This window comes from Podarcis vaucheri (genome assembly GCF_965113315.1).
Source record: "Podarcis vaucheri genome assembly, chromosome: 14".
In the NCBI taxonomy this organism is placed as follows: Eukaryota; Metazoa; Chordata; class Lepidosauria; order Squamata; family Lacertidae; genus Podarcis; species Podarcis vaucheri.
Window position 1 is genome coordinate 41,423,951 of NC_138752.1, and position 18,188 is coordinate 41,442,138.

An 18,188-nucleotide genomic window follows, 5' to 3' on the forward strand; every position below is an offset into this window, starting at 1 on the left:
AACAACAACAACAAGAACAACAATTTATTTCTACCCTGCCCATCTGGCTGGGTTGCCCCAGCCACTCTGGGTGGCTCCCAACAGAATATTAAAAACCCAATAAAATATCAAACATTAAAAACTTCCCTAAACAGGGCTGCCTTCAGATGTCTTATAAAAGTCAGATAGTTGTTTATTTCCTTGACATCTGATGGGAGGGCATTCCACAGGGTGGGCGCCACTACTGAGAAGGCCCTCTGCCTGGTTCCCTGTAATGTCGCTTCTCGCAGTGAGGGAACTGCCAGAAGGCCCTCTGAGCTGGACCTCAGTGTCCGAGTTGAACGCTGGGGGTGGAGATGCTCCTTCAGTGGCAGGGGTGTGTGTGCGTATAGGTAAAAATCAGGCGTCCCAACTTGCACAAGTGAAAGCAATTTCTGTTAAAACAATCCCATCATTGGATGCAATCCTGGAGTTCTACAATTTTCCTTGAAGTCAGTGTTGAATGTTTTGACTCCTTAATGAATGCACAGTATTATTTCTTCCTATCCCCATCATGATTTATCTTTTATATTTTTAACAGATTCATGGGGATACAGTTCAGAATCAGTTGGTGGTGCAGTGTGTAGAGATCCCATTATATCTAACCCTTTATTCTCCTGCAATAGATTGGATTCTACAGTGCATCTCTTACCGGGCTGCAGAGGTAAAGATCTCTCTTTGACTGTGGAAAGATTTTAACGTTTAACCAGAACAGAGGCCTAGTACCGCATTTGAACTTTGTATAAATGGAAAACGCTCTGATATCTGAATCTGTTGCTTCTTCCGTGTCAGTCCAAGAAAGTGGAACTAAATCAGTGAAGTTTACAGGTTACATAGGTGGCACCATTAGCAGGTAGAGTTCTAGTGCTGTGAATAATATGTATTGATCTGGCTTGTTCTGTTCTTAAAGCTAGCTACCATCTACCACCCATGAATGTGCAGGCAAAGCTTTGTTAATGCTGTTGTTGATTAGAAAGAGCCACTAAATGTAAAATTGAAATGTGGCTTAAGAGGCACATGGTTTTGTGGAATTGTTTTTAAAGTGAGAGGTCTTTGAAGAATTATTTCAAAGCACCTGGAGGCTGAATGTGATAGTTCCACACATGAGTGCAAGATAAGTGCCAGCTTTGACAACAAGACTTATAAATGTTAATGGAAAATTTGTAGCCTCTAAATTTCTGATGCATTTCTAGAATTTGAGGCTGCTGCTCTGCACAATAGTTTCTGTTCCCACAAATCAGTGGCCTGACCTGGATGATCTAGTTACTGTCAATTTAGCAAAGACAGACCATAGACTTCTGAACTGAAGAATGTTTCACCAATCCTTCCTGTGCCAAATTTGCAAATTTGTCAAAGAAAAATGGAAACATACAAACACCCATGAATGCAAAAGAAATATTATAATAATACTGTAGTTATAATAATAATAATACCCCAGTCAGCAAACATTAAGGATGCAGTAAACATCAGTTAAATATATAAATTAATATAAACTCTCTAGTTGTCCAATAGGCATCCACACAAAATTTGCATCTAGCTTGCAGGATGATATATATTTATAGACTCTCCTTTCCCCTGCTTGCCTACCAGCATTAAAAGAGGATTTGGACAAAGGTTACATCCACATCATACAGGTAAAAAAAGCAACCCTCTTATACAGTCACGGACAATCCTGGGAACTGTAGTTTATTAAGAGTGCTGGGAATTGTAGCTCTGTGAGGTGAAAACCCTTAACAGACTACTGTGCCCAGGATTCTTTTGAGGGAAGCCACAACTGTTAAAAGTGGTAGAATTATACTTTAAATATATGGTATGGATGTGACCTTAATCTCATTGATTTCAGCGGAAAGTAGTGTGCTCAGGATTGGAACATAAGCACCTACAGAAATAAACCAACATTCTTACAACAGCGTACGTATTAGTGGAAGGGCCCTGGCTCAGTGGTCGAGCATCTGCATTCAGAAGGTCCCGGCATCTCCACGTGGGCTGGGAATGTCCCCAGTCCGAAATCCTGTAGAGTTGCTGCTAGTCAGTGCAGGATTTCAGCTTGATAATCTTAACACAGAACCTCTACTAAACCAGTAGTCATAATGCATCATTTGTTTTTTGTTTTTTTAATCAATATTTTATTAAGTTTTAACAATAAAAAAGTTCAGAAAAATACAAAGACAGAGAAAATACAAAGTTACAAAATACAAAAATACACACTTTCATAATGCATCATTTGTGTTGATTTATTTTTTTTACAGCTCAGCATGTTCCCTGGCAGAAACCAAGGAAACTTGTTATCCTACTTTTTGATCTTGCCAGTGTTGTTCTTCACACTACTTTCTCACCTTGGTCATGCAAATTACACTTCCTTTTATTTTTAAACTCCTATCAGCATAACGGTTATAACTTTTTTCTCAAAACAGTCTTCAGCAAGAATTCAATTCCTCGCGAGGTATTATACCATGTGCCAACGTTAAAAAACAACAAGCCAGTGGCAATGCAGCCATGTGGAAATACGAAATCTTTCACAGACTTAGACTTTGCCTCTTTGTTCTTTCACCACATCTCCCTCCCGCCTTAAATCAGATGCTTTGCAAAGAAACCTGTTTTCTTCTTCTTCCCACTGCAAAAGAATAGGACCATGGCTACTGGGAGACCATCCTTTTGTTAAGCTGATAGCAAGGGGTGATCGATTTGATGTTCCCTGAATGGGAGCGGACAACTGGAAATCTCTGTCCTCTGTCTTTTGGAAGGCAGATGCCCTTTAGCTAATGAGAGGGGTAGGGTAGCTATGTGTGACAGAATGAAATCAGTTTCTGGATGGGTAGTCAGTGAGAGCTGTGATTTAGGAACATGGGAAGCTGCCTGACACTGGTGTATGTCAGCAGGGTGGGTGGCTGCTGTCCATTGATATGGCGGGGCGGGTGGAGGATGGAAGGCAAGGAGACCAACACTAGGTGGAGCCAGAGGCAATAATAGACAAGGATGGAGCAATGATAAAGGTAAAGGTAAAGGGACCCCTGACCAGTAGGTCCAGTCGTGGCCGACTCTGGGGTTGCGGCGCTCATCTCGCTTTAGTGGCCGAGGGAGCCAGCGTACAGCTTCCGGGTTATGTGGCCAGCATGACTAAGCTGCTTCTGGCAAACCAGAGCAGCACACGGAAATGCCGTTTACCTTCCCGCTGGAGCGGTACCTATTTATCTACTTGCACTTTGACGTGCTTTCAAACTTCTAGGTTGGCAGGAGCAGGGACCGAGCAACGGGAGCTCACCCCGTCACGGGGATTCAAACCGCCGACCTTCTGATCGGCAAGTCCTAGGCTCTGTGGTTTAACCCACAGCGCCACCCACGTCTCCCTGGAGCAATGATAGGTGGAGCCAAATAATTGATTTCGTCTCTGTCCTCCTAAAAATCAGGAAAATTCTCTTAAGAGTCATGCTTTGGATTAAAATGTCATAGGTTTGAGAGAGTTCCTTTAGTCTGTTAAGTAGCAAAGGGTCACCAATGCAGACCACAAAATGATGCTATCTGGACCCGGGACCTGTGCAGCTGAACTCTTATAGGTTCTTCCACACAACCAGGGATCCTCATCATGTTGGGCTGCTTATTAGAAGCCTGTGTATGTTCATCTGGTCAGCCAGATTGAATGTAGTTTCCCTCTTCAGAGTTTTTGTTCAATAGTCAAAGGCCTAATGGTGCCCACTAACTTAGATGGCAGTGGTCCAGGGTAACACCCGTATAGAGGTAGTGCTATCATCTGATCTGACCTGGAGCAAATATGCTTACTTGCTTCATGTTCAAAAACAAAATGGCTGAGAGATTTGGAAGCAGAATCTCCCACAAAGGAAATATTGGCGAACTGCACCTCCTTCACTTTCCCATTGCAGGGTCACAATTGGATATGTCTGTGTCATTTGAAGTTTTGGTAATGAAAGATATCATAGAATCATAGAATCATAGAGTTGGAAGAGACCACAAGGGCCATCGAGTCCAACCCCCTGCCAAGCAGGAAACACCATCAGAGCACTCCTGACATATGGTTGTCAAGCCTCTGCTTAAAGACCTCCAAAGTAGGAGACTCCACCACACTCCTTGGCAGCAAATTCCACTGTCGAACAGCTCTTACTGTCAGGAAGTTCTTCCTAATGTTTAGGTGGAATCTTCTTTCTTGTAGTTTGGATCCATTGCTCCGTGTCCGCTTCTCCGGAGCAGCAGAAAACAACCTTTCTCCCTCCTCTATGTGACATCCTTTTATATATTTGAACATGGCTATCATATCACCCCTTAACCTCCTCTTCTCCAGGCTAAACATGCCCAGCTCCCTTAGCCGTTCCTCATAAGGCATCGTTTCCAGGCCTTTGACCATTTTGGTTGCCCTCCTCTGGACACGTTCCAGTTTGTCAGTGTCCTTCTTGAATTGTGGTGCCCAGAACTGGACACAGTACTCCAGGTGAGGTCTGACCAGAGCAGAATACAGTGGCACTATTACTTCCCTTGATCTAGATGCTATACTCCTATTGATGCAGCCCAGAATTGCATTGGCTTTTTTAGCTGCCGCGTCACACTGTTGGCTCATGTCAAGTTTGTGGTCAACCAAGACTCCTAGATCCTTTTCACATGTACTGCTCTCAAGCCAGGTGTCACCCATCTTGTATTTGTGCCTCTCATTTTTTTTGCCCAAGTGCAATACTTTACATTTCTCCCTGTTAAAATTCATCTTGTTTATTTTTGCCCAGTTCTCTAATCTGTCAAGGTCGTTTTGAAGTGTGATCCTGTCCTCTGGGGTGTTAGCCACCCCTCCCAGTTTGGTGTCATCTGCAAATTTGATCAGGATGCCCTTGAGTCCATCATCCAAGTCGTTGATAAAGATGTTGAATAAGACCGGGCCCAAGACAGAACCCTGTGGCACCCCACTAGTCACTCTTCTCCAGGATGAAGAGGAACCATTGATGAGCACCCTTTGGGTTCGGTCAGTCAGCCAGTTACAAATCCACTGAGTGGTAGCATAGTCAAGACCGCATTTTACCAGCTTCTTTACAAGAATATCATGGGGCACCTTGTCAAATGCCTTGCTGAAATCAAGGTAGGCTACATCCACTGCGTTCCCTTCATCTACCAGGCTTGTAATTCTGTCAAAAAACGAGATCAGGTTAGTCTGACATGACTTATTTTTCAGAAATCCATGCTGACTATTGGTGATCACAGCATTCCTTTCTAGGTGCTCACAGACTGTTTGCTTAATGATCTGCTCCAGAATCTTCCCTGCTATTGATGTCAGACTGACTGGGCGGTAATTATTTGGGTCCTCTCTTTTCCCCTTTTTGAAAATAGGGACAACATTTGCCCTCCTCCAGTCTGCCGGGACTTCGCCTGTTCTCCAGGAATTCTCAAAGATGACTGCCAGTGGTTCTGAGATCACATCTGCCAGTTCTTTTAATACTCTTGGATGCAGTTCATCTGGCCCTGGAGACTTGAATACATCTAAACTAGCCAAATATTCTTGTACTATCTCCTTAGTTATTCTGGGCTGTGTTTCCTTTGCTGAATCATTTGCTCCAAATTCTTCAGGTCGGGCATTGTTTTCTTTATCGGAGAAGACTGAGGCAAAGAAGGCATTGAGGAGTTCAGCCCTTTCTGTGTCCCCTGTTTGCATTTCACCATCTTCTCCTCTGAGTGACCCCACAGTTTCTTTGTTCTTCCTTTTGCTACGAACATACCCATAAAAGCCTTTTTTGTTGCTTTTAACCTCTCTAGCAAGCCTGAGTTCATTCTGTGCTTTAGCTTTTCTGACTTTGTGTCTACATGTGCTGGCTATTTGTTTGAATTCCTCTTTGGTGGTTTCCCCCCTTTTCCATTTTTTGTACACATCCTTTTTTAATCTTAATTCAGTTAAAAGTTCTTTAGATAGCCACCCTGGCTTCTTTAGGCACCTTCCATGTTTCCGTCTCATTGGTATTGCCTGACGTTGTGCTTTTAGTATCTCCCTCTTAACAAACTCCCAGCCATCATGAACTCCCTTTCCTTTTAGTATTGTTGTCCATGGGATCTCACCCAGCACTTCCCTAAGTTTTATGAAGTCGGCTTTCTTAAAGTCAAGAAATTGAGTCCTAGTATGCTTGGCTGCTCCTTTCCGCTGTATAGTAAACTTCAGAAGAGCATGATCACTCGCGCCTAATGATCCTTCCACTTCTACCCCACTAACCAGGTCATCAACATTGGTTAGGACCAGATCTAAAATGGCTGTTCCTCTTGTTGCTTCTCCCACTTTCTGGACAATGAAGTTGTCTGCAAGGCCAGTGAGGAATCTGTTTGACCTTATGCTCTTGGCTGAGTTTGACGTCCAACAAATATCCGGGTAATTGAAGTCCCCCATTACTACTATCTCCCTTCCTTTTGCATGCTTGGCCATCTGTTCCAGGAAGGCATCATCTATGTCCTCCGTTTGGCTTGGGGATCTATAGTAAACTCCCACAATGAGGTCTCTGTTATTCTTCTCTCCCTTAATTTTGACCCAAATGCTCTCACTTTGGCTTTGAGGATCTAAATCTTGGATCTCTTCACAGGTATACACATCCCTGACATATAACGCCACTCCTCCTCCTTTCTTGTCTGGTCTGTTTCTCTGAAATAGATTGTATCCCCCCATTATTACATTCCAATCGTGGGACTTATCCCACCAGGTTTCAGTGATGCCTATTATGTCATATTTAGTTTGCTGTACCAAGAGCTCAAGCTCATCTTGTTTATTTCCCATGCTTTGCGCATTAGTGTACAGACATTGAAGTCCATTAATCATTCCCCCGTGTCTCTTATTTAAGGATTTTTTCCTCCCACCACTAGGTCCGTGTGCTGTTTTCTCCATTTGGTCAATGACATTTGGATGATCATCTTCATTAATTGATAGGCTCCTACCTTCAGGAGCACTGTCTCCCTCCCCCACATTAGTCAGTTTAAAGCCCTCCTGATGAGGTTTCTGAGATTTTTTGCAAAAACATTTCTCCCAACCGTTGTGAGGTGCAGCCCATCACTTGCCAGAAGTCCATCTTCAAGAAACTGCAGTCCGTGATCTAAGAATCCAAACCGTTCCTGTTTACACCATTTGCGAAGCCAGCTGTTCACTTCCACTATTTTCCCCTCTCTCCCTGGGCCACGTCGTTCAACTGGGAGGACAGATGAGATGACAATTTGTGCATTTAGTTGCTTCAATTTCCTGCCGAGAGCCTCGTAGTCTCTTTTGATCTTCTGGAGGCTATTGCTTGCAGTGTCATTGGTTCCCACATGAACCAAGAGGAAGGGGTATTTGTCAGTGGGTTTTATGATTCCTTGCAGTCGTTCAGTTACATCTTGGATCTTAGCCCCGGGGAGACAGCACACTTCCCGAGACATCTTGTCAGGCCCACAGATCACTGCTTCTGTTCCCCTCAGTAGGGAATCCCCTATCACCACTACACGCCTCCTCTTGGGTTTGGTCGGGGTTCTTCCGTGAGCTGTCCGTTCCAAGGTCACCTGCACATTCCCTGAGGACTGACTTTGCTGCTCGTCTTCATATACCTGATCGACTGTAATGATATGGTTGAGTTGGTATTTTTTATGTTCTGATAATGACTGTTTTGGTTGGGTGCTTATTTTTTTCATTCTCATGAACTTATCTTTGGTAGGTTTTGCTGACGGAAATGATGGAAAGGTGTAAGAAGCTAGGCAACAAGTAAGTAGTGTGCTTGCAAGGCTTTTTTTGGGAACTCTGAATGGTCCTGATCCTTACTTAAATCTACAGGAGTCCTACTGGAAGGGGCTTCATTCTGGAGCCCAGTGGGGAGGGGGGAAGACTTGCTCCTTGTCCCACATTGGAGGCGGGACAAGTTTATTCAAAACATTCCTTTTTCTTTTTCCATTGGTAGCTGGATGTTGCTGTTGAGTCCTGTGGTGGGGTTAGGGAAGTCCTCTATGCGGAGAAAAGTGTGGATGTGTTTATATAAAAACCTGTCATGGCAGATCAAGTTGATGGACTATGTTGAAATGGCAAAAATGACCCGAAGAATCAGAAATCAAGAGGACCAGAATTTTAATAAGGAATGGGGAAAATTTATAATCTATCTTAATAACCATTGTAAACAGCTAAAAATGTTAGTGGGATTGGAATAACACTTGTAGTTTAATAGCGAATTTTGGACATAATGGAGATGCAAAAGATTTGGATTATTAGAAAATATTCAGGAGAAAAGGACTGGCAATAGGACCCACAAAAGGGAGGAGGGAAGTCCAGGAGATTCCTTGTTGATACGTTATTGTAAAATTTTAATTTGAAAAACCCAAATAAACAAATTTACACACACACACACACACACACACACACACACACCAGTCAACAAACTCTGTGGTCAACCTCCTTCAGCTGGGCCCTTTTGAAGGATTCGCCTTTTGTGAACATTTGTGAACGTTACAAAGGTGCCTTTGTGTTACTCCATTTGTCAGTCTTTCCCAGCCGTGCCTACTCTGATGGGCAGAAGCTCACAAAACATCTTCCTCAGATTTCCTTTAGTGGGCACTTATTTATTCATTTGTTACATTCACTCGTCCCTTACTGGGGGGAGGGGGGGTGGATGTCTCAAAACAACAGGCCATTATTATTTTAAAAAAGCATACAGTACTGAATCTTAAATGCATCAGAAGATAAAAAATATTAACGAAAAGGACTCATCCTGCTATAGCACAACAAGGACATGTTCCATCCCCACCCAAAAGATGAGCACCAGTTAAGGGCAAAATGCATAGGTGAATAGGAACGTGTTCACCTGGCACCTAACAGTGGTGTCCAGATCTCCAGCAAACAGCTCAGAGCCTTGAACTCGTTTCAGCTCCTTAGCTGGTATCTCATCAGCTTCCATCTCTGTGTCTGGATAGTTGCCCGAGTCAGAGGTCATGACGGCACCCAACTGCTCTGTATACAATGTCTTAAAAACCAAATGAAACCCCTAATACAAGCACTTTTCATTTAAAGAAAAGGAGCGGAAAGGGACAGGAAACTCAGGACCCACTGCCCGCCAGCCAGGTTGAACGTTCTCTGAAAAGGAACTAGCAAAGTGTCTGTGGCCACAGTGACATAGATTTTTAAAAAAATAAAAAGTAGCCAACTCGGATCATGAAGTGAAAGAGGCAAGGCAGTATCTGGAAAGGAGGCAACAGAACAAGACTTCTGCTAAGATCTATTGTGGAAGTGTTTTATCCCTACTTTCCCCCCAATCTGTGATGATAGATTAAATCTTTATTCCTACTTTCCCCCCAATCTTTACTGCTTTTATGCATGGGAGGGAAATAACAGACATAGGATGCAGTGAATTCTCCTTGTGCAATTATTGGTTGATTTGTGCAACAGTCCTGCTAGTCTGGGTGTGCCCTAATGTAAAGAATAAAATTAAAGTCCTTTTCATTTCCTTTTATATCTTGTCTTAATCTGGATGTTTCTTCTAGTGCCTTGCTGTTGAATTCAGTCATGTCCGCCTTCAGAGCCGAATTTATTGCTGCCAGGTCTATGGATTTTATTGGCATGATTAAGGAGTGTGACGAATCTGGCTTCCCCAAGGTAACGTTCCTCCCCTCCCCTCTTGCTGTGCACCTTCTCCGCTTACGTCAGTGTCATGCTTTATAGTTGCCGGGATAACTTTGCAATAGATAAATATTTTTGTATGACACTTAATTGCTGCCAGATATCATGGAAATGGTGTCGTTTGGCCATGAGGTCCGAGTCTGTGGTCCTCCAGATCATGTAATAATTTCTGAAAGTTGCCCATATTTGTTGTGGTTGATGAGGGGAACACAGATTTCCTTGCCCCTCATCTAGGCAATAGTGCAAGGAGGTCACATAAGTGCAAAGAGCACTTATTTGGATCATACATCTGTTTAACACCCCTTTTCTTTTGCCAGTGGCTGTCTTTTGTCTTGGGAGCTAACTGGTTTGCAGAAGAGATGTAATATTTTAGTCAGTTTGTAGATTCAAACATATCTTGAGCAACTAAAATACTGTTTCTGATTACGGTAATTGTACAGCAGATAATAAAATCTGCAGGTGGCAAATGCCATCTTAGAAGAGGTACCTCCACTTCCTGCTCAAACAGGAGGAATTCCTCTCCTAAAAAATGCTTCATCTAAAACAATGCTTCATCTAAAAAAAGAAGGAACTGGGGGGTGCTTTTTGGCTTTGATGCAGAAGAATTGCCTTTGATGCAGAATTAATTTTTTAAAAATCTCATAGGCTAAGTTTTGTCCCATTTATTTCAGTGCGACCAGTCAGCCATGGCTAAGTTCAACTAAGTGGCTGGATCCAACCGTAGGATTTCAGTTTTAGATTCCTGTAACCTCAGGCACTGGGGATGATCTCGTTTCCCCTATGTCTTTCTCTTCTGCACCCCAAAATCATTTTATAGCAAGCTGTGCTACGGTTAAATTGAATGGAAATCCCTAATGTGTGGATGTGGGTGGCACCAGTGGTCCTCCAGATGTTGTTGAATTCCAGCTCCCATCATCCCCAGTCCTCAAGGATCACATTGGGTGCATCATCCCTGAGCTAACAGATATGGTTGAACGGACACTCTCATATTTTCACAGCACCTTCTCTTTCGTTCTTTGGGGAGAAACTTGGCCTTAGCTGACCCTCCAGAAGGAGATCGACTTCAGATCTTAAATGAAGCCTGGAAGGTTATCACAAAGTTAAAGAGCCCACAGGTGGGTTGTTGGTAGGATATGAGTTGGGCACAGCTGTAGCCATGTACTGTTGTAATAAATATTTTGCAAGTTCTGCACGTTCCATCGTGGGAGTATTACCCGGCCCAGGAGCTCCCAAACTATGGACCACCAGTAGTCTGTGAGCTTTATTCCGGTCGTCTGTGGTGTGTCTGAAGAATAGTGGGAGCAGGAACTATGAATGGTAGGAGCAGCTTATGAAATATAAGTATTGATTGTTGCTATTGTCGCTTTGCTGTATTTTGTTACTTATCCTAGATTACCGTATTTTTCGCTCTATAACACGCACCTGACCATAACACGCATGTAGTTTTGAGAGGAGGGAAATCCGCAGGCATGCCACCCGTAGGCATTCCCTCCATAACACGCACAGACATTTCCCCTTACTTTTTAGGAGGAAAAAAGTGAGTGTTATGGTGCAAAAAATACGGTATATTGTACTCTGTGGAATTCAATTGTAATACAATGTGAGAAATAAGAGAAGGAATAAAAATGCAATTACAAATTGTACAACAACAAGCACAGTGCATTACAATTGTTACAACAGGCAGGGAAATTGCAAAGTGGACCTCCCAATTTTCAAGCAGTCCCTGAGTAAAAATGTTTGGGGACCACTGAACTAGCCAGATTCTCCTTCTAGTATTTCAATAATTTGTTTCAAGAACAGAGCAATATAAAGACTACATTTCAGTTACATTAAAGTTTTTTTTTTAAAAAAAAGAATTCAGCAAGCTGATTATTGTATCATTGGGGAGTGATTGTAGTAGTGTGTTTAGGACGGGGTGTGGAGCTTGCTTTAAAAACTCAATACAATATGATATACTGCTTTGAAACCATAATGTCCATTCATTGATTTTTAGGATTATATCAACTGTGCAGAAATCTGGGTGGAATATACCTGTAGACACTTCACGGTATGTGTAGATTTAAGAATGTAAATGTTTTTGTTTTTAGAGTATTTGTATATCTTTCTTGTATAAGGAGAGTACAGTCGTACCTCGGAAGTTGAACGGAATCTGTTCCGGAAGTCCATTCAACTTCCGAAACGTTCAGAAAGCAAGGCGTGATTTCCAGTTGGCTGCAGGAAGCTCCTGCAGCCAACCAGGAGCTGTGGAACCCACACCAGACGTTTGGGTTCCAAAGAACATTCACAAACCAGTTTTCAGCATTCGGGAGCCAAAATGTTCGACTCGCAAGGCATTTGACTTCTGAGGTACGACTGTAGTTTTAACTTTCACTTCCTTAAGACTCCTGTGATTTAACAAGAGAGTGTTATGAAACTTCTGGCATTAAAAGATGTTGAAGTTTATTTTATTGAAGGTTGGACTAGATGATCCTCAGGGTCCAACTCTACAATTCTATGATTCTATGATAAAGGGATCTTTTTCTTATTTGTGCCGCACAGTGGAGCCCTTGTTTGTATTGGAGTCAGAGATTCATGCGCACTCTCTCTAGATCTTTATTATCTAGCCATTTGGCTGTAGCCCAGTTCCTCTTTGTGATGATGACAGCATGCTGCCGGACACCGAGATAATTCTTAAGTGTGGTGCTAAATGCTCACTTAGTGTCTCACTTCATATGATGCTGTAATGCTACCTTACGCAGCCTTTCCCTTTTTATACCTGAGTAACAGGAGACATAGACTGCAGAGTTTTAGCAGACCGTTGCAGCAGCACACAGAGTCCCCTCAAACAAACTCTTATCTCCGTGTACCTGCGTTTTGTTGGTGTTATGGATTATGATTAAAGCTCAAATTAATCCTAGCTCGTTGACCTTAAATAACAACAATTTCTCTGGATTCCAAAAGCATCCCAATACTTGGACTAGCAGTGTAGGAATAAGACTTCTAGTTGCTTAGCTTGGTAATGTAATAGTCTTTGTTTTGTATGGTTTTGATAAGTTGAATTCATGACTATTTCACTACTGTTCCCTTATGGCATTTAACTTGCCCTTTTCAGAAGCGTGAGGTCAATACAGTTTTGGCGGATGTCATCAAACACATGACTCCAGATCGGGCATTTGAAGAGGCCTACCCCCAGGTAAATGAAGAGTGCAGCCATGAGAAAAGAAAACAAAGAATTTTGTTCAGACTAAAATGTACAGTGAGAGTTGTATCCAGTGCTGGTTCTGTTCAGACGAGAGCCATTGGCGTTACTTGAAATGTCTGACTTAGATTCATTAATTTCAGTGTCTCAACTTTGAGCAGGACTGTTATTTGAGAATTCTGGCTAATGTTTGATGCAAGTAAATGAAAGGTGTGTATCTGATTTAATAGGTAACTGTGAACCATGTAAGGCCAATGAGCTAAATTGAGCCCAGAGCAAATATAGAGATAGGAGACCTGTTGATAGTCTTCAATTGTTTTAAATGATGTCAGCAAGAAGAGGAAAGCTTATTGTTCATGATTGATAAAAGACTGAATAAGAAGCAGTGGGATGTAGCCAACTAAGTTATACTCAGAGTAAACCCAATGGAATCTTACAAACCTGTGTTCATCATAACCATTAATTTCAATGAGTCTTTGAGTAGCAGTGGATACAGTCCCATGGATTTAAATGAAAGGGTAAAAGTTGGCATGAGGCTGTTGTGGGGAACCTTTGGCTCTCCAGATATCTATCTATCATCTATCATCTATCATCTATCGTCTATCTATCTATCTATCTATCTATCTATCTATCTATCTATCTCAGGCATGGCCAAACTTGGCCCTCCAGGTTTTTTGGGACTACAATTCCCATCATCCCTGACCACTGGTCCTGTTAGCTAGGGATGATGGGAGTTGTAGTCCCAAGTTTGGCCATGCCTGATCTCTCTCTCTCTCTCTCTCTCTCTCTATCTATCTATCCTACAATTCCCATCTCCCCTGGCCACTGGCCATACTTACTGGGGCTGAATAGAGTTGTAGTTCAACATCTGGATAGCCAAAGGTTCCCCACACTTGACAAAACAGGAACTTTCTTTACTGTGTGTGTCTTTTTTCTCCTGCTTCTTGCTCTTTAGCTCCAGTCAATAATTCAGAAGGTTATCACCTATTTCCATGACTTCGCCGTTCTCTTTTCATTGGTAAGTTTCCACACAGCTACTAGGACCACAAATCCATACAAACCTCCATCTTCTCTTGTCGGTCATTCCAGAAGAATTTGAGGGGAGCTAGGCAGAGGAGCAAAAGCTGTGCCAGAACTGGAATAATGGGAATTTGGCTGATCTGGGTCTTCCTGTCCTCCCCACCCTTAGCTATAAATTACTCTTGTCATCTGCTCACCCCATTCTCACTATGCAGTCATTGGGAGAGCCCAACGAACCTGGCATATGGGCAAAAGCCAGACCCAAACCAAGATTGGCTTTGTTTTGCTTTTCTATCCTGCTCCACAGCCACAAAGGCTTCTCAAAATAGTTTATGACTTCCTTAAACAACGGTTCTGACTCCTTCTGTCCAACACCTTGTCTCTTGCCTGTTTGTCCCCAATGTCTTACGGCTCCCCAGCCATTTTGTAGCTGGCAGAGGCTGTAGCTCAGTGTTAGCATGCATGCCTGGACTCCCAGGGCGCTTATTCCCACCCATAGTTGCATGCCCCCCAAGATGAAGCAAGGTATTCTGCAAATATAGGCTAGCTCAAGCTGTAAGTACCTAAACTTGGTGGTATGTCCGTTGACTTTTTAGGAGAAATTCTTACCATTCTTGGATATGTTCCAGAAAGAGAGTGTGAGAGTGGAGGTTTGTAAGTGCATCATGGAAGCTTTTATTAAGTAAGTATAAAGTATTCTGATTAAGTGCACTCTAGAGACTCTAGACCATCTATTGAAGGGTTGTTAAGGGCAACAGAGTGAATTGGTCTGCAGTCCATTTGGCATTGGAAATGTATTTCTGCTGACACTAAAGATTAGTCTAAAAAGAGCATTTAAATACAGTATAATTCCTATTGATGTTTATATAAATAGCTTATTATGAAACGAACTGCATTAGGGTAGTCTTGCTATGTTTTAAAGTATGTTTTGCAGTTAGACATTCTGGATTCAAGGCAGCAGTGTATTTGAATGTGAACAAACAGATCTAGAAGGGCAGACAGAAATGCAAGGCCCTGTTGTCTGAATGCACATTTGCTGCAAAGCTGATACTCAGGCAGTTATGGAGGGTGGTTCCTGTTTTCCCATGGCTTGAATAGGTATGTGTGGCAAGCTTTATGTACTTTTGTGTTAAATACAGACACTTCAGAGTTAGGTCATACCTAAAGCACATTTAACACTTATTTTAGGCACATGGCTTCCTCCAGAGATTCTTGGGAACTGTGGCCTACTCCTCACAGAACTACAATTCCCAGCACCCTTAGCACTTCCCAGGATTCTTTGGGGGAAGCCACGTGCGTTTCATGTGCTTTAAATGTATGGTACGGGTGTGACCCCAGTGCTTCTAAAATAAAATCTTTGATGCATTTTCTGCTTATTAGTGCCACAGATTAAATAATAGAAGAAACCCCATATTGCTAGTTTTCAGATGGTACAGGTATATATTGCAGCTGATAACTATCTTAGAAGAGACATACCTCTATCTGCGAAAGTGAAGAGGGAAATGGTCCTTTTCAGAGGCTGCTTGCCATCCTGGAGGCTTTGTCACTCCTTACAAAAGCAAACTCTGGCAGTGAGCACCAACAGAAATGGAGCCAAAACAGGTTCCACCTAGAAACAAGCGGGAGAGGTATCCAACATTCTTGGGAGAATCCCAGGGTTTTCGGAAGTATGAAAATAGAAACCAACCAAAAACCCCAAGGGAGACCCTACTCCCTGCCCAGTTATGAATGAGCATGTGCATTTGCCATGGAATGTTGACTGTCATTTGGAAAAGAAAAGGGAAATGTATGTCAGTGGGGAAGAAGAGGGACTCTCCTTTTAGGAAGGGAGAGTGCATTGCAGTATTTCTGTGTGGATTTTGCTTGTTTATATTCTTACAAAACCTGTTTCCTGGTTAATTGGTGATGCCTCTTCAAGTTGGTTTTTAAAAAGGATATTAATCTATTAATTCATTTTGAAAGGCTGAAACCTTTCTGCTGCTAGATTTGTTCTCATTGTGCAGCAGCTTGAATAGGTTGAAGGTGATACTTTGCCATATGCTTCTCTGCTGCACTGACAGCCGCTGTGATAGCAGGATGCAAACACATGAGCATCTGGGCCTTACAGGCTCCACTGCAGAGAAGTCAGCACTTCTTTAAATTAAAACAAAATCAAAATAGTTTCTTTTTCAGTGCTGAATGCATTCTTTCTCAAGCGGCTTCAATTTCCTTTTTATCGCCTTGTGATATTTAGACTGCAGGTTCACGTTGTTAAGTGGTGACAACGGAGTCTTGAGAAAACACTTCGCAGAAATGTTAACTGGAGGCTTTTGTTTTAATTTCCTCAATCCATTATAAAGAGCGCAGTGTTGTATCTCATTGATTTGTGCGGTAGTGTGTCAGTTCAGGAGTGATGGATGATAAAACTCTCACATGCACTTTTGATTGGCTTGGCATTATAAATTATTGTAAATAAAAGTACTAGCCTGTGCTGGCAGGAAGTGCCCTCCACACCCGTATGAGAAGCACATTTTAGCAAGAACAACTGATCTAGTCTGTGTTCTATTTTCTCTTCCCTGTCCCCGTTGTGACAGTTTATTCTTTGCAACACTTTTTTCCCTAATCTTAACGTTGGCTTGCAGTTTCGTCATCTTTGTCTTTAGAGCTATATTGTTGGTTCATTTTGGACATCTCAACCAAAAGACCAACAAAACTGGGTCTCAGGATCAGTCTCTTAGGTTGCTGCATTGTTGTTTATATGCTACTGGCCAAACTCTGGATTTCATAGAGCAGTCTGTGTTTCTTCCTAGGAGGTGCCTGTCATGTAAGCCAGGCTGAATTCTCTCTTCTCCCCCATTCAGGTTCTCTACTGGTCTCCCGCTGAGACCTGGCTTTTTATGCAATAGGGGGCCTGTTGACCTCATCCAGTTTCCTTTTTTCTTAGAAGCTGGATGTCTTTTTCTTTTTTCTTTTTTAACCAATTTCCTCCCTCCTTTCAGCTGGGGCATGACAGCCTGGAGTTAGGAGAGCCAAGGCTATTAACCCATCCAAGGGCATTTCATTCTTCTGCAGCCTCCCCTGCATAAAAAGGTCACTCTGAATCGGGCTGTTGTCATCCTTGCTGCCTCTTTCTTCTTCTGTAATTCAGTGAATGGGCAGTTTTGTTATGGCATTCAGTATCTTGAATGAATTGAAGTAAAACAAAGTTCTCGAGGGGGCACTAGGACATCTCCAAGCAGGTTGTCTTCATCCTAGTACTTACTTAGCAGCAGGAAATGATGGCATTCCAAGGTAGCTACTGTGGAACCTGCCCCTTGAAACGCCAGCTCATTTCCTGCCTTTGTTAAAAGGCATCTCCTTGAGCTGTGCTTATGGTCTGTCTGATTCTACTTTCTCGGGCCTGTTGTGTGTTGTTTTTTTGTGGACCGTGTGCCAGCTGTCTGTGTGTGCCTGCCCCGGGGTGAAATTTTCCTCCCGGTGGGATTTGAGTGTGCTTGGTCTGCTGTTTGTCTTTTCCTTCTCAGTTACTGCTTAATTTACCTTTTGTGTTCCATAAAATTTCCTCAGATTAGCTGTCCCTTTCAAAACCTTCCAGAATTTATTATTACCTTTGATCCTTCTGTCTTGTTTTCACTCCAGATTAATTATTGATTGTCTTGCGATCTCAGGCTTGGTTCATGTATTAGGGCCAGATCTTGACTACAGCTTGGGGTTGTGTACTTTCCCTTTTTACTCATGGAAGGGTTTTTCTTTCGGGGGGGGGAGGGGGCAAACAGCATCTTAAGTCATAGAATTGGAAGGAACCCTGCGGATCATCATAGTCCAATCTCCTGAAATGCAGGAATATGCAGTTGTCCCTTACGGGGATCAAACCTGCAAATTTGGCGTTATCAGGCGCATGCTCTAACCAACAGAGCTATCCATCTGGAGGGCACGAGGTTGAGGAAGGCTGCTATAGTGTGAAGAAGTAGTTTCTTTTATCTGGTCTGGATAATAATAATAAAAAAAAAATTTATTTATATCCCGCCCTCCCCAGCCGAAGCCGGGCTCAGGGCGGCTAACAACAATAAAACAGTACAAAAGTACAGGACAAACAACACTCTAAAACCATTCATTATAAAATTAATTAATTCAAGCCACTGGCAACCATTGGGCCAGAGCTCCGCGAAGATTGCCAAGGGAGGGAGTCAGGTTGTCCCCTGGCCAAAGGCCAGGTGGAACAGCTCTGTCTTGCAGGCCCTGCGGAAAGATGTCAAGTCCCGCAGGGCCCTGGTCTCTTGTGACAGAGTGTTCCACCAGATCGGAGCCACGGCCGAAAAAGCCCTGGCTCTAGTTGAGGCCAGCCTAACTTCTCTGTGGCCTGGGACCTTCAAGATGTTTTTATTTGAAGACCGTAAG

General features: G+C 42.8%; 1 protein-coding gene across 5 annotated transcripts in view; it reads left to right on the top strand.

Moving 5' to 3' along the window:
- Positions 1–18,188, top strand: part of VPS35L (VPS35 endosomal protein sorting factor like) — an 85,281-nt gene that overhangs the window by 33,549 nt on the left and 33,544 nt on the right. For all 5 annotated transcript variants that reach the window (XM_082200062.1, XM_082200059.1, XM_082200061.1 and 2 more), the window contains 8 exons: positions 560–682; positions 7,668–7,714; positions 9,478–9,589; positions 10,612–10,728; positions 11,607–11,660; positions 12,705–12,785; positions 13,747–13,809; positions 14,408–14,493. In XM_082200062.1, the coding sequence (XP_082056188.1) occupies positions 560–682; positions 7,668–7,714; positions 9,478–9,589; positions 10,612–10,728; positions 11,607–11,660; positions 12,705–12,785; positions 13,747–13,809; positions 14,408–14,493 (683 nt within the window). The remainder of the gene's footprint in view (positions 1–559; positions 683–7,667; positions 7,715–9,477; positions 9,590–10,611; positions 10,729–11,606; positions 11,661–12,704; positions 12,786–13,746; positions 13,810–14,407; positions 14,494–18,188) is intronic.